This window comes from Mobula hypostoma, chromosome 1 (assembly GCF_963921235.1).
Source record: "Mobula hypostoma chromosome 1, sMobHyp1.1, whole genome shotgun sequence".
NCBI lineage: Eukaryota > Metazoa > Chordata > Chondrichthyes > Myliobatiformes > Myliobatidae > Mobula > Mobula hypostoma.
Genome location: NC_086097.1, coordinates 191,685,361 through 191,700,925, shown reverse-complemented (window position 1 = coordinate 191,700,925; position 15,565 = coordinate 191,685,361). Strand labels below are relative to the sequence as shown.

Here is a 15,565-nt window from a genome sequence, read left to right as displayed (position 1 = left end):
TAGATAGCTAATTTTCTTGGGAGTGGGGTATAAATTTTACACAGAGATAAATGGCACATCTAGAACAAGCAAAGTTTTCAGTCATCTCTGAAAATACCACCGATGAGTTTGTTTTTAAATCTTTGGAAACAATTGAGTGTCAGTACAAACCATGAAAAAAGATATTGTAAAAGGGAGCTGAGGGTCCCACCACCATATCACAATAAAAGAGGTTACAGTACTATACATTCAGCTAGCCAACACACATTTTTTTCCAACTGTGATTTTTAAATCTGCCAGGTAATTAGAAATATGTAACACAGTTATGCTTCTAATTTTTTCAAGATGACTGCAGAGGTATTTTATCCCAGCAGGCTGGAATGCAATCATGAGGTACTGAAAATAAGTGTGATAATGAAGTGTGCATTAAAATGAGCACTTTAATACCAACAATTTAAAGGCAAGATAGCAATTGTAGCAACTATTGAGTACAGTTCTTTGCCACGAGTATGTGATGGAGAAAGGTATTTGCCAAGTGACCAAGTCCAAAGCAGTTTCAACTAGACTTAAGTTATGCAAATTTGTGCTTGGCAAACATTTATGCCATGACAGACATAAATCAGGAAGCAAATGTTGAGAGTGTTGTCACTTTTTTTTTTGCAATGTATTTAGAACATTGTTAATATTGGCACCCACAAATATACTCCTGAGATCGAACAAAATGTGTAGTCCCTTTTATAACACCAGGGTCATTAAATCTTTTCAATTCATCCTGTACTGTTCTATATTTTATATCTTAAATAAATTTGCATTGTCTACTAACTTTTGTCAGTACTCATATCAACCAGATGTAATTATTTGGCCTGGATTGCCTCAAGGGACTGGGATATCGTGGCCATAATAGAAACATTGAGAGAGAGAGCAGCCCAATGTTTCAGGATACTGATGCTTTAGGCATGTCAGAGGAACAGGTAGGAGTGTAGGGCAGGGCAGGTGGGGGTGGGGGGTGGTGGTTTGGCCTTTATAAAAGAGGATATAACAGCAGATCTTACAAAGGATATCTTTGAGTGGTCTTTTGGGTAGAACCTAGAAATGAGAAGGGGATGTTCACTTTGGTAGGGCTATGTTATAAGCTTACCAATAACCAGCAGGCACTTGAGAAGCAGATGAGTCAAGAAATTGCATGTAGTTGTGAGAATAGTGGGCGAGTATTAGTGGGAGATTTCAATTTTTCCAGTACTGACTGGGCCATCCAGAGTCAGAGCCTAGGCAGGTCAGAATTAGTGTGGTGTTGTTGAAGACTGTTTCCTCATGCAATATATAGAGCAATCTACTCAGGAAGCAGCAACCTCTTGGGGAATAAGGAAGACTGAATAACTTGAATGATAGCTGGGTTGCACTTTGGGTTCTGTGACCATTGGTTCTAGAATAGTTAAAGAAAAAATGAACAGGCCCACAGGTTAAAGTCCTGAACAGAAGCAGGGCCAACTTTGAGGGAAGTAGTCAGAATCTGGCTATGGTTAACCAAGTGACTCTATTTACAGGCAAAGGAACAGCTGACAAGTGGGAGCCTCTTTTAAAAAATTATACCAAGAGTCCAGGGGAATCATGTTCCTCTCAGGATGAAGGTTCGACATACCAAATTCAAGGAGCCCTGGCTGATGAGAGATGCTGAGGCTCTGGTTAGGAGAAAAGAAGGAAGCATACATTGCTTTTAGGTTTGTGAACCCATTGCAGTTACCCGGTTTTCTGCATTAATTACTCATAAAATGTGGTCTGATCCCCATCTAAGTCACGATAATAGTCAAACACAATCTGCTTAAATAATACACAAACAATTGTACTTTTCATGCTTTTATTGAACACATTGCTTAATCACTTACAATCCAGGATGGAAAAAGTATGTGAACTCTTGAATTTAGTAACTGGTAGAACCTCCTTTAGCAGGAATGGTCTCTACCAAACATTTTCTGTAGCTGTTGATCAGATTTGAACAATGACAAGGAGGAATTTTAGACCATTCCTCTGTACAAAACTGTTACAGTTGATCAATATTTCTGGGATGCCTTGCATGAATGGCCCTCTTCAGGTCATGCCATAGCATCTCACTTAGGTTAAGGTCTGGATTCTGACTTGGCCATTCCAAAACACGGATCTTCTTTTTAAACCATTCTATTGTCAATTTACTCTTGTGTTTCGGATCATTGTCCTATTACAGCACCCAACTTCTATTACGCTTCAGGTGATGGACCACTACCCTAACATTCTCCTGTAAAATGTCTTGATACAATTTTGAAGTCATTGTTCCCTCAGCGATGGCAAGCTATCCAGGGCCTGAGGCAGCAAAGCAGATGATCCTCCCACCATGCTTTGCTGTTGGGATGAGGGTTTGGTGCTGGTGTGCACTGTCCTTTTTCCTCCAAATGTAGCGGTGTGTATTTCTGCCAAAAGTTCAACTTTTGTCTCATCTGTCCACAGAACATAGTCCCAGAAGGGTTGTGGTACATCCAGGTGGTCTTTAGCAACTTGGGATGTACAGCAATATTTATTTTGGAGAACAGTGTTTCCTCCATGGTGTCTTTCCATGAACACCATTCTTGTTCAGTGTCTTTCTTGGCACATGAACAGACTTTAGAAGTTTCTAGAGATTTGTACAGGTCTTCTGTAATTACCTTTGGGTTCTTTTTTACCTACTTCAACATTGCACATTGTTGCTTTTGGTGTGATCTTTGCAGGACGCTTAGTAGACAATTTCTCTTACTGTGGACAGATGAACACTCAGGTCTTTAGAAATACTTCTGTGGCCTTTTCCAGCTTGATGCATCTCTACAGTTCTTTTTCTAAGGTCCTCCGAAAGTTGTTTTGATTGCGGCATGGCGCACATAAACAGATCTTTCTTGAGAAGAGCAGGTTCTGTCAGTAACCTGACTTTGTTTTTTTGATAGGGCAGGTCCCACCTGCAAACTCAGCACATTGATTGGAGCACCTGACTCCAAATAGTTTTTGTAGAAGGCATTACGCGAGGTTCACTTTGTTTAAATGGTGTATTCAGTATTGACGAGAAATTGTTGCATGCTGTTAGTTTAGGCAGATTGTGTTTGTCTAATATTGTGATTTAGATGAAGATTAGACCACATTTTATGAGTAATTAATGCAGAAAACCAGGTAATTGCAAAGTGTTCACAAACTTTTTCTTGCAACTGTACATGGCATGATTAGTTAGTTTGTTGATAATGCAAAATTAGGGGGTCTCATTGAGGTTACAAGATACCTTGAACAGTTAGGAAGATGGGCTGAGGAATAGCAAATTGATTTCTATTTAGTTAAGTGTGAAGTGATGCATTTTGGATATTTACACCCCTGGAATGAATGACAGGGCACTAATGAGTGTTGTGGAACAGAGGGCCCTGTGAGTCCAAGTGAATAATTCAGAGAGCAGCTGTAGAAGTAATCAGGGTGGTGAAAGCAGCATTTGGCATGCTGGCCTTCAGTCAGGATGAGTTTAGGAGTAGGAACATTATGTTACAGTTATATAGTATACATTATTGTTAAAGCTGCACTTTGAGCAGTGTACTGTTTTGATCAGCCTGTTACAGAAAAGACATTGTCAAGATGGAGAAGGTGCAAAAGGGATTGAATAATGCTATCTGGATTAGAAGGCCTGTGTTATAGCGAGAAGTTGGCTATAATGGATCTTAATAAAATCATCCAGGGTATCGATAAGCTCTTTTCCTCAAGGGGTGGGGAATCCAAAGCCAGGGGACACAGATACAAGGGAAAAATTTAAATAAGAGATCTGAGGGGAAACTTCTTTACATAAAGGGTAGTAAGTAGCTAGAATGAGCTGCCAGAGAAAGCAGGTATATTTCTAACATTTTTGAGATAATTGGTTTGACATGGAGAGGGAGGGCTTGGTGGGTTATGGGCCAAAACAGGCAAATGGAAATAGTTCACACCGACGCCCCTACCAGCACATCAGTCCAGGGGCAGAGGCACCAATACTCCCTCTGCACCAACTCTTCCCCTCCTCCCCCCTCCAATTTAACGTGTGGACGAACAACACAGGTTACAACCATCTGCATCACATCCTTGCCCTGCACCTACAATCCACACCTCCATATACCAACTGCTCTCGTCCCCACCTTCCATCAACTCCCCAGTCATCATGGACTCAGGTTCACTACTGAGCAGGTGAGAAGGGCTCAGGGGAAACTCAGACATGGCAAAGCATTTGGACCAGATGGTGTGAACCCCAAGGTCCTAAGTTGTGTGGAGTTCTCCAGCACATTTTCAATCTGATTCACAGCCTCGAAAGGGTCCTGTGTGGAAAACATGTGTGGTCCCAGTAGCCAAGGGCCAATCGAAAGTCTTGAATTCCAGTGGACCTGACCTCACATCATGAAGACCCTAGAGAGGCTGGTGCTGGCTGACCTCTGATTCCTTGTCAGATCTGCCTTGGATGCCCCTGTCTTTTGCTTACCAAGAGCACATTGGAGTTAATGATGCTGTCATCTATCTGCTGAACAGAACCTACTCCTATTTGGTAAGCAGGGCTGCACTGTGACGATCATGTCTTGATGTTTCAAGTGCCTTCAATACCATACAGCCCTCTTTGCTGGAGGAAAAGCCCCGTTCAATGAAGAATGGCACTTCCATCACATCCTGGATAATGGCCTACCTGACTGGCAGACCACAGTTTTTGTGGCTTCAGAGCTGTGTGTCAGACATGGCTATAAGCAGCAACGGGGCTCCACATAGGATTATATTGGCTCCCTTCCTGTTTACCCTGTATATCACAGACTTTAGAGACAACACCAAGTCATGTCAACCAGAAATTCTCTGACTCAGCAATTGTTGGGTGTATAAAGGGAAGACAGGTTGATGAATACAGGGCCCTGGTGGAGGACTTTGTCAAATGGTGCAAGCTGAATCAGCTGCCGCTCAACATCAGTAAAACGAAAGGAGATGGTGATGGACTTTAGGAAGACTAAGCCTGCTTGCTCCCTGTTACCACTGAGGTGAAGACATGGATGTGGTGAGGGCCTACAAGCACCTGGATGACAGACTTGAGTAGAGAACCAACAGAGGCTTTGTTCAAGAGGAGCCAGAGTCACCTCCACTTCCTCAGGAGACTGAGGCCCTTTGGAGTATGTAGGCCTCTCCTTCACATGTTCTACCAGTCTGTTGGCGCCAGTACAATCTTCTATGCTGTGGTGTGCTGGGGCAATGGCATCACAGGTGATTCCAACAGGCACAATATACTGATTAGAAAGGCTGGCTCTGTTATAGAAGTCAAACTGGACACACTGGAGGCTGTGGTAGAACAAAGGACCCTATGGAAATATCCTGGCAATTCTAGACAATGTTTCTCACCCTCTGTATGCCACCTTGGCTGAACAGAGGAGCACTTTCAGTGAGACTAAAACTGCACTGCTCCAAAGAGTGCCAAGGTCTTTATTATCCTCAGCCATTAGGCTCTATAATGAGTCAATCTATAGCTGGGGAAGCGATGTTCCCCTCCTGTAAGACCTATTAGACTGTTTGAAACAACTTTCATTCTTTCTATTTCTCTTCTAATATTTACATCTGTGCACTTGTAATACTGCTACTGTAACACTAATTTCCTTTGGGATCAAGCAAGTATCTACCTAGTAGGAAGGACACATCACCATATACTAGTTGAACTGAAGGGCTTGTTTTGGTGCTGTGCTACTCTGAAAGGTCCTTTCTTCTCTCATCACCAGGCTGATTTTATAACCACCAAATTTTTTATATATGCAATGGATAATTGTTACAAGTTTTGATCATCTGAAAGAAAATCAAGTTTTCAAAAATCAAACCACTACAAATTGTCTTAGTAACTTCAAACACCAATGTTAATTGGTGAATTAGATTGGCCAAGTATCTCAATAGGCCATAATATTCATTTCATTTCAACAGATTATTTATATTTACAAGTGGTGGTTTCTGTAACTTTATCCATAATGGATTTCAAAAATTCTAGCTTTTTGGATTTTTCTCCACCCATCTTCTTCATTTGCAGCCTAGTTATCATAATGATCCAAGATCAAACTATCATCTATAATTAATCTAAACTATCACTTAACAATGTCTGAGAAAATGAAGTTTTAGTAGTATTTAGAGGGTACCTGAAGTAGTCATGATTATTGAAAGTCAAGGATCACCAAATATCAAGTGGCAAAAGAATCTTTATTTTAAAATGAAACAGCATTTTCTTTAATTCAAACATGCAAATTTCAGAAAGCTTTGTTTCTACACAAAATGTTCTTAACATGGTGGGTAGCCACATGGTTGCCTGTATTTTAAGTCATGCAGTAAAATCTTCACAAATTTGGCACACGATGTATAACAAAACATAACCCCAAGATTTTCAATGGAAGATTACACCCACAATCCAATTAAATATCCATCTTTAGGGGATTTGCAACCGAATCCAAATTACTAGCATAAATTAAAAATGCATCCTATTTAAAAAAAGGCAGTTCTGACATACTACACTGAATTCTGAAATAAAATCAATTGACAAATGTGGCCACCACCCCTGCAAATCCTGTAAAACAAGGCACTTTGCATAACCAAGACATGCAGTTTAATGAACCAACATTAGTGAAGCAAAACTCGTTGCTTTGATTTTAACAATAGTTAAAAGGCACCATATATTGAAAGCATCTTCTACAAATGACACTTGGACACTGAAAGACAACATGCACCATGTGACCTGTGAATGTTGTTTCCTTGTCAAAACTTTGCAAACATAGCCATACATTTTGGGATTGTCAAATCAAATCTTTAGATTAATTCCAGCTAGTTTGGAAAAGTGACAAAATTGAATGTATGCATACAATAAAAATGTAAAATGTTTAACTGAGGTAACTAAAAAAAATTTACATGCTGTGCTTGTGTCCATTCGCTTAAACAAACTGCATTGCTTGAGAACATTTAAGCATTCAGCTTAAATTAGTCTACTCTACAGAGACCCATTAAAATCCAGCACTTTAGCTTTAAAGAAACCCAATATCATCGTATGTAGAACATTCAGACTTGTCTATTTATTTAGTTTTGGAAAATTACTTTGCCTGCATGTTGCAGGGCAACTATGGCTTCAATTACTTTGCATCACTGTGTAATGCAAGTTAACAAAACTTATTCCTACATATTTCCAGATGCAAACTGAATGCAACTTACAGAAAACTCAAATGCTACAAGACAGAATGCATCTGCAGAAGAACCAATAGCTCAATTTGTAAATAAATGATTGAGCTATTCTTAATTGCACAAGGTAGCCTAGCAGGGCAGATTAATAAATCTGTTGCATCAAGCAAAAATATTTCAATATTTAATTGTAGAACAGCAAATCCTAAAAATGTACATAGGTAACAAATAAGAGACAAAGCCTTTTGCTGTATTCCAGCTACAGCTATTGTTATAATATATTATCAGCAAGATTACACATCAGCATCAACAACTACTAATGCTTGGTGTTCTATTTGTCTTCTTCAGCAGCTTGGGCTTCTTCTACTGATGAAGTTTCAGTTATAGGATTATTCTGGCAGGCTGTGGATTGTTCTTTATCAGACTCCATCCCTAAACTGAAAAATTATTAAACAAATTGAGAGCAGAAATGCAAATAGCAGCACCTTTCCTTAAAAGTGGCATTAAATGGAATGAGACAAAGTTCACAGATGTTTTCCTCTCCACAAATACTACTTTGGGCCCTTTTTCCATATTCAGTTCCTATTCAGCAACTACTTGAAACTTCAAGGCAGAATATTGAGGACAGACTGCATTAGCAGGAACAAAGCTCTTTACAACCAATGATAAAGACACTTTTGAAATGAGGTTGCACTTGTAGGAAATGCAGTAAACAAAAATTCACTCAACAGACAGGATTTTCTTTCATGTTAATGTTAAATGGTCATTCTTGGTTTACAATCTCCCCACACATACCAAAATCTAGGCAAGGAGACAAATATAGTCTGCAAGAAAAATAATACACAAGTGAGCAAAGATTAAAATCAGCACAGATAGGGCAAAAGTCATAATGCTTCACGGGGGCAGCAGTCTGTCAAATCATGAGTTTGGCTTTGAGAATCAGACTGAAAATAATTCCATTGGTGAAAAACTAAGTGAAAAATTCCAAACTAAAATGCGAATTCAAACAACACTCTGGATGATTGTTAAGGGTCTGAACAACCACATTATTTTGATGACTATATAATCTTAAGCTTCTGAGAATTCACTACCTTGGAACTTTTAGGTGACAGTACTTGAAAGACACTGGACCAATCATTATTCTAAGAACTGATAGGATGGCTCATTTGAATTCACTTTCAGAAGATGTTACACAGCATGACAAGTTTCCCGAGGGCTCCGTAAGGTCAGAAGGGAGCATGTCAAATCATTTGAATTTCTGAACAGTACGAAATTGGAGTTTTGTACTTTGTGGAATTGGTGCACTTAGAAGTGTACAGTACTATACTCCTGGCTGGAAGCAAGTCAGAATCCACAAGAAAGTTACCCTCATCAAGCAGTAGAGAAGGGAGAGGGAGGAAATCAATATATAACCCATTTCACTACTGGCAACTTGTGTTACAGGGTGTTGGGGGAGGTGTTCCAGGTAGTCCAGCTGATTATTTTTAATATACAAAGTGAAGTCAATTTGTGGATACGTCAAGAAATGAGTTAGAGCTGAATTGTTTTATCCTTTCCCATTTCCCCCACCTCCCCAAATAAATTCCCAGAGCAAATTGTATTCTATAGTGAACTGTGAAATAGTTAAAAAATGGTATAGAAAACTGAGTAACATATTTTTAAAATACAGAAATTAGAACATTACCATAAAACTGAATTAGTTTCCAACAGTAATCAATGGAAAAATTCATCCAGTGTACGCTATGAACAAAATCAGCAATGCCTTCATAAAATACTATCGATGATTGCATCCTCCAGATCTTCATTTTCATTGTAATATTCAATATGATTATTCATACCTTTAAGTTGTTCGTAGTTCCTAACTTGTAGTGAAATAGTTTCATTTTCACTCCGAGACATTTCTGGCATTTCCAAGTCTGAATGCTAAAAACCGTAATGAGCAAATAGTTCTGAATTTGCTTACTGCTTATCCCTTGCCAAATATCAGTGGCAAAAAAAAACCTGCTTTTTGAACACAAACACACATCTGACGCCATTTAAAAATTGATAGCTCTAAGCATGGCATAGCATCTAACTCCACACAAGTGCCAATGACTGCCACTATTTAGAACCTGTTCAGCAACGGTCTCCTGCCTCAATTAAGCGGTACAGTGTTCCAAATAATTGAAGAAAATCCTAGCAATTTTCTTGATTAGCTTTTGTTCTTCAAGAGTTGTCCTAAACAAACGAATGCTCCGATTAACTGATGGCTCAATTAACCAGAATCCACTGTGTGCCCAGAGTCCTAGCTAAAATGTTCTGAATATCTGAACATCTACAGCTCTTTGAAATCCAAAGATTTAAGCCCAAGGCATCTTGCATCTTATTTCTAAATGGCCAACCTCTTATCCTGATATTCAAAGATTCCCTTGGCCCAATCTCTGCCAGTGGCAGAATATAGTTTCCAGACATCAGTTTCTTCCAACCCTCAGGAATCATTAAGATATTCTATTACAACTTCCAGGCTATTGGGACAGTCTATTTTATCTGTGTGAAAGATTGTTGAATGCCATTTTAAGTATACATTTCTAAGGAAATAAAACCCAAGGAGGAAGATCAAGGATATTGCTACCTGTTATCCTCTATTACAGCTTGATCAGCTTCTATAGCCGAGGACTCAACTTCCCCACTACATTCACTGTCCTGCCCAGAGGGCCTACGGGTGTTTTCTTGTTCCAAGCTTAATTCCCTATAAAAGAAAATACAACATGTCAATATAGAAGTACTACTGTGAATTTGTGCAACTAGTTCTACTGCATATGGTGCACTTTATATTGAGTCTGGCACAATATGACAAAGGAAGCAAAAAAGCAGAACATCAATTCAAATAAAAAGATCTTGCAAACCAACCAGAATGATTGAGAAGGATTTTTAAATCATCGTCAAGGGATGGCTTTTCTCTGAACTTGAGAAGCGTGTGTACAGTGCCACTTGTTCAATTATTGATGCTCAGATAGGGAAAGGAAAAAAGTCTAAGCTTTCACCATAGAATATACAAAATAAAAATTAAACAATTGCTGAAGATTCTGCAATTCTTTTCAAAAGCTGTCAAGAACCCACTTGAACTGTTGTACAATCCAGCATTATTGTACAGCAATGGAATGATCTTCAAAAGGTTCCTCATATTCCAATTGTCATTTTCAGGCATCAGAGGCAAGGCCAGCATTTTATTACCCTCCCCCCCCCCCCCCCATCTTCTTTAAGATGGTTATGAACTGCTACAGTTCCCTGAAGGGATCCCTCAATGCTGTTAGGTTTCGGGATTCAGAACCGGTTAAGACAACAAAGCAACAGAAACCTAAAATGACATGAAGTGGTATTCTGAGGCTACACGATGAAGTTTTTTTTAAAAAAAAAGTTTCTATAATTGTAGAATTAAAGGAAGGTGAACCATGTCCTCACACTATTGCCAGAGTTTTTAAACAAAGCCATTGGAAATCAAATGCTAAAGCAGTAATTTTCATGATTTGATCTTGAAGTTCCAAAAACTACTTCCAATAATTTGGTTAAATCACAATTCAGATACACCCCTCAATCCAATTCTGACACTTTTGCAGTCAACCAGATACCCCTAAACCCAAGCACACAGCTGTATAATTTATTGATTGAATGAAAACTGAATGACCTTATTATTGAAGTAGTGATTTAAAAAAAGACGGCTGCTTATAACATTTACAATTCACAAAAATAAACAGACTCCATTAAAGTTTTAATACCTTACTCTATTTTCTAAAAATTCTACATGAAGATGCTTTTCTTCCAATAATCTCTTCAAAGATTCAATTTCTTTCTGTTTGTCAGCAAGTTCCTTTTGTAGTCTGTAGTTAGTTTCTTCCAAGGTTTCACAAAATGCCTGTGGAGGGGCAACATTTAATATTCTACATTTTTCATTAAATTCTGCTCTTATTACAACTGCAATACAAAATTTGAAAATATGTCAAAGGGACAATGATTAATCTAGAGGATTAAGGACCTTTTAACAAATGCTATAGACTTGAGCTATTCTTAAGTATACCAGCAAACCCTTTAGCACTACTCAGCCATGCTGACTGTGTTACCCAACGTGCTCACTGCATTAGGACTACAGGCCACGAAAGCGCTTCTATCCATGAACTTATCTAGATGGCTTTTAGCATTGCTAATGTGCCCACATCAACCATTTTCTGGCAGCACATTACTTTGCATGAAACTGCCTTCCCTGATACCCGCTTTAAATTGCACGCCTCTGAATTTAAGCCTATGCCTTTTATTTCCCCAACCACATCTAGGAGCTGATAGAGGTTAAAAAGCACGTCTCACTGTGAAAGCACAGGGAGAAGATGCTTTAAACCTCCATCAAGCCTCTCCATTTCCAGGAATCAAGGCTAGTCTACACAACCTCCCCCTCTCCTCCTAACTCAGGACCCCCAAGTCCAGGCAACATCCTGGTCAATCTTTTTGCACTCTTTCTAGTTTAACATCTTTCCCATATCAAAGTGATCAAAACTACACAAAACTCCTTAACAATAGAGTCATAGAAAACTACAGCACAGAAACAGGCCCTTTGGCCCCTCTAGTCCAGGCTGAACTATTTAAACTGCTTAATCCCATGACCTGAACCCGGACCATCACCCGCTATACCCCTCCCATCCATGTACCTATCCAAACTTCTCTTATTTGTTGAAATTAAAATCACACTCACTACTTACACTGGCAGCTCATTCCATACTTTGACCACTGATGTTTCTCCCCTTATGCTTTCCTTAAACATTTTATCTTTCACCCTTTAACCCATGACCTCTAGTTGTAGTCTCACCCAATTTCAGTGGAAATAGCCTGCTTGCATTTACCCTATTAATACCTTCATTTGCCCCAACATTGAGATGCTCCCTCAATCTAAGGACTCACTTCCAAGGATTCTTCATCTCCTGTTTGATAGTAATTGTTTATTAGTTTTTTCTTTTTTGTATTTGCACAATTCACTGTCTTTTGCACACTGGTTGTATAACCGGTTGGTGCAGTCTTTCATTGCTTCTATTACGGCTATTGGAGTTATTGAGTATGCCCACAAAAAACAAATTTCAGGAATGTACATAGTGACATAAATTTATTTCGAACTTCAATGGCAACATGGTCAAAGGAGCACAAATTTGTGTTTCACTGGAGAACATTTTGTAAACTTTATTAAGGGAATCAGCACAAGTAACAAAGAGCAAAAAAAAATCATACAGTCAAGGTTCCTGAAATTCAAATAGATCAGTCTACTGTATATACACTCCTAGAAAGAACAAAGAACTTTGTAAGTTACAATTAGGATGTTGGTACTCTAATAGGAAGCACTAAATTATATCTAACTTTGAAATAATTCAAGATTTTGATTTCATTAGTTTAAATTTCCACAGAAGACAGCTACAATTTAAGTCTGAAATGTAAACAATTGATACCCATTAACCTCCACTTATTCACATAAAGAGCACGAGCAAAACTAACAAATCTGGAACCCACATTGACAGTTATGCAAGTATAAATACAAAATCCTTTTACTCCCAAACTTAACCATGCACTATTTTCAACCAACTTCTGCAGTACTAGTAAAAAGAAACGTCCAAGCACTGTCAATGGAACTAAGATCAAATAACAGTACAGCTCAGTTAACATTTTTAGTAAAACTTCAGTCTTACTTCTCCACTAAAATCTGGCTATGTTTGTGACTTGCATAATCCTGCCCAATGTTATATTAGAACCAGTTGTATCAATATCAGCCTCTCCTAACAATCTTCAATGTCTACAAAAAATAAAATGACATTTGTACAAAGCCCACTCACACACCCTGATAATGAAACAAAAACTTACCCTACTCTCTTCTAAACTGTCAAAGGGACCTGGTGGATCATCTAGACACAAAAACTCCCTCACTGAAGTGCTGGAAGAACAAAAAACAATGTTAATTGATTTTATTAAAGTAACTTTTACAAGATCTAGTTTTGATAGCATTTGATTTTAACTCTGAACATATCTCAAGGCTACCACCTCGAATGATCCAAGAACACAATACTGACAAATTCTCCCCCATCAGAATATACAAGTATTCCTTCCCTTGGGTCAAAATAATGGGACTCACTACCTGTTCCACCTCTAGAAGTACTGTTCATTTTGCATGGAGTTCTTTTTGTGTCAACATCACTTCCTGTTTGTAAGCTGTTTATTGGGATCATTTCCTGCACGGGTTAATTTGGATTTTGATTTAGAGCAAACAAGGTAGAAAAACATTAATCTCCATTCACTCTTTATGTGCCCTTGAAACAGCAGTATCTGAGTCTTAGACTTTAATACTGGTAAGCAATTAGTACATGTACATTCAAGGAAGTATCATGTTTATTGCTATTAAACTATCACTACTCCACAAGTTCACTCTAGTCCATGGCATAGCTGTAGAATGTTACATGTGTGCATTGCCTTGCTTAACACTGACCATGAGAAGAATTGAAAATATTTGTATATTAAGGTGCGTGACAATTCTGTACCGAATCTAATATGCATTTTACTTAACTGTCCACAGTTTCAAAGTTCTCTCATTAAAAACCTTGAAGAAAGCTTTTGGGCTCAGATGATTTGAGGTGTTTAACTCCCTGCCTAGCTTTGTAAGCAACGAACTGCGAGGGCAACAGACTGCACAAGCCCACGAGTCCCAAACGTCAGTGTGTAGGGTGCTTTTACACGGAATAGCCAGGGCAAACTAGCTACCACAGGAGTTTTTCTGAAATCTTGATCTAGTAACAAGTCTAAAGCAACTGGAGAACAGGCTTACTGTTTTCTATGCTGAGCACGACATGCATTTTGAATATTTTATTAACTTATGGGTCTACAACCCTCTGCGCACCGCAGACCGGCCGACCCCAGGCGGGGGGGGGGGGGTGGTGGTGGTGTTCAAGTTCAACAGTGCGTGACAGGGAATGAGGAAAGGTACAGCTGACTTATATCGTTTCTGCGCGGCCCAGTAGCACATGCTCACGGCCTGGTGGTTGGGGACCACTGTTGTAATGGACCAAGACGGTCACTGTAAAGCAATTGTGGTTAAAAGCAGCACGTGCCAGATCATGCACATTTACAAGTTGCTTGTTTTTGTGCCTTTATTTGTAAATGTGGTGTAGAAAGAAATGAACATTACTGATTTTCTACTTGTCTGTCATCTTGATGTTTCCATCTCCAAGTGATTCTGAACATTTTGAAACACTATTGCAAACTGGCAGAACTCCCTGTTAACGCTGGTTTCAGAGCTGATTATTTGTTATCACTTGGCAACACAAGTTGGCAAATGAGCTGATTAAATTAAGGCAGAGTTAAATTATGCCTTTCATCTATTCAGAGGAACAAGTATCATGCCACAATTTGTCCTGTTAAAACCAAAGATCCAATTGTGCACATCAAACTTAAACTACCTCACATACCTATTAGCAATATCTTTGTGAGCTACTAGATTTTGCAGAAATGCTTGAAGGCCAAGTTGACGTTCTTCAAGAAAATTAGGGTCGTAATTATCCTTGAACCAACGTTTGGGAGGAAGTGCGAGACGAAAGCCAGGAAACATCTCCTTCAACTGAAAAAAATTTGAAGAACAATTTTACTTCTCCAAATGCTCCTTAAAGCCCAACTCAATGGTCAAGCTTTTATCATTCATTCCAGATATTGCTTGATATCCTCTGTCAAATTGTGGTCAATGAAGCTATTTGCATATCTTACCAAATGCAAAAAAGGTGCGATATATAAAACTATACAGTTCCTGTTATAATACTTAAGCTGCTTTGGTGAGCAACATTTTGATAACCTATGAAAAATAGTTTATATTAGATCTTAAATCTAAGATTTGCATGACTACAAAATGAACTTAATTTAAAGATAGCTTGTATTTAAATTTCTTGAATCACCTCCATTTCATAAATGCTAGCAACATTCCAACTTTTCTATTAATCATAATGCCTGAGTGATTTAATAAATGAGGTCACTTAATAAGACTTTCAACTGTACAGAAAAAGTTAACTCAAATTGACAAATTTGGTTTGAAGGCCATGTAGAATCAAACTAACCCGCCAAATGTCACAAGCCTTCAAAGCAAATATTTGTGACTGTCAGTTTCTGAAAATTAAATGCCATTTTAAAGCTTTGTAGATACACAAGCTACATGTATTTTTGACAGGAGAAAATAATGCAAGCTCGCAGAATAATTTAAATAACAAATGAATATATTTACAACACTATTAGCGATACGTAATAATTTTCAAATAATATTTTAGTCCTGATTGATGCTGAACTTCTTGATATTATGGACAATCAACTATTTGGGTGATTATAATCCCACTGTTAACTTGGAATTAATCATAATTACATGGATAGTCAA

The 15,565-nt window shown here is 38.4% G+C and overlaps 1 protein-coding gene across 2 annotated transcripts in view; it reads right to left on the bottom strand.

Moving 5' to 3' along the window:
• Nucleotides 1-6,180: 6,180 nt before the first annotated feature.
• Nucleotides 6,181-15,565, bottom strand: part of snx16 (sorting nexin 16) — a 52,724-nt gene continuing 43,339 nt past the window's right edge. For both annotated transcript variants that reach the window (XM_063061921.1, XM_063061930.1), the window contains exons 4-8: nt 14,619-14,767; nt 13,024-13,093; nt 10,908-11,044; nt 9,764-9,880; nt 6,181-7,589 (exon numbers count right to left, since the gene is read on the bottom strand). In XM_063061921.1, the coding sequence (XP_062917991.1) occupies nt 7,484-7,589; nt 9,764-9,880; nt 10,908-11,044; nt 13,024-13,093; nt 14,619-14,767 (579 nt within the window). In that variant the 3' untranslated portion in view covers nt 6,181-7,483. The remainder of the gene's footprint in view (nt 7,590-9,763; nt 9,881-10,907; nt 11,045-13,023; nt 13,094-14,618; nt 14,768-15,565) is intronic.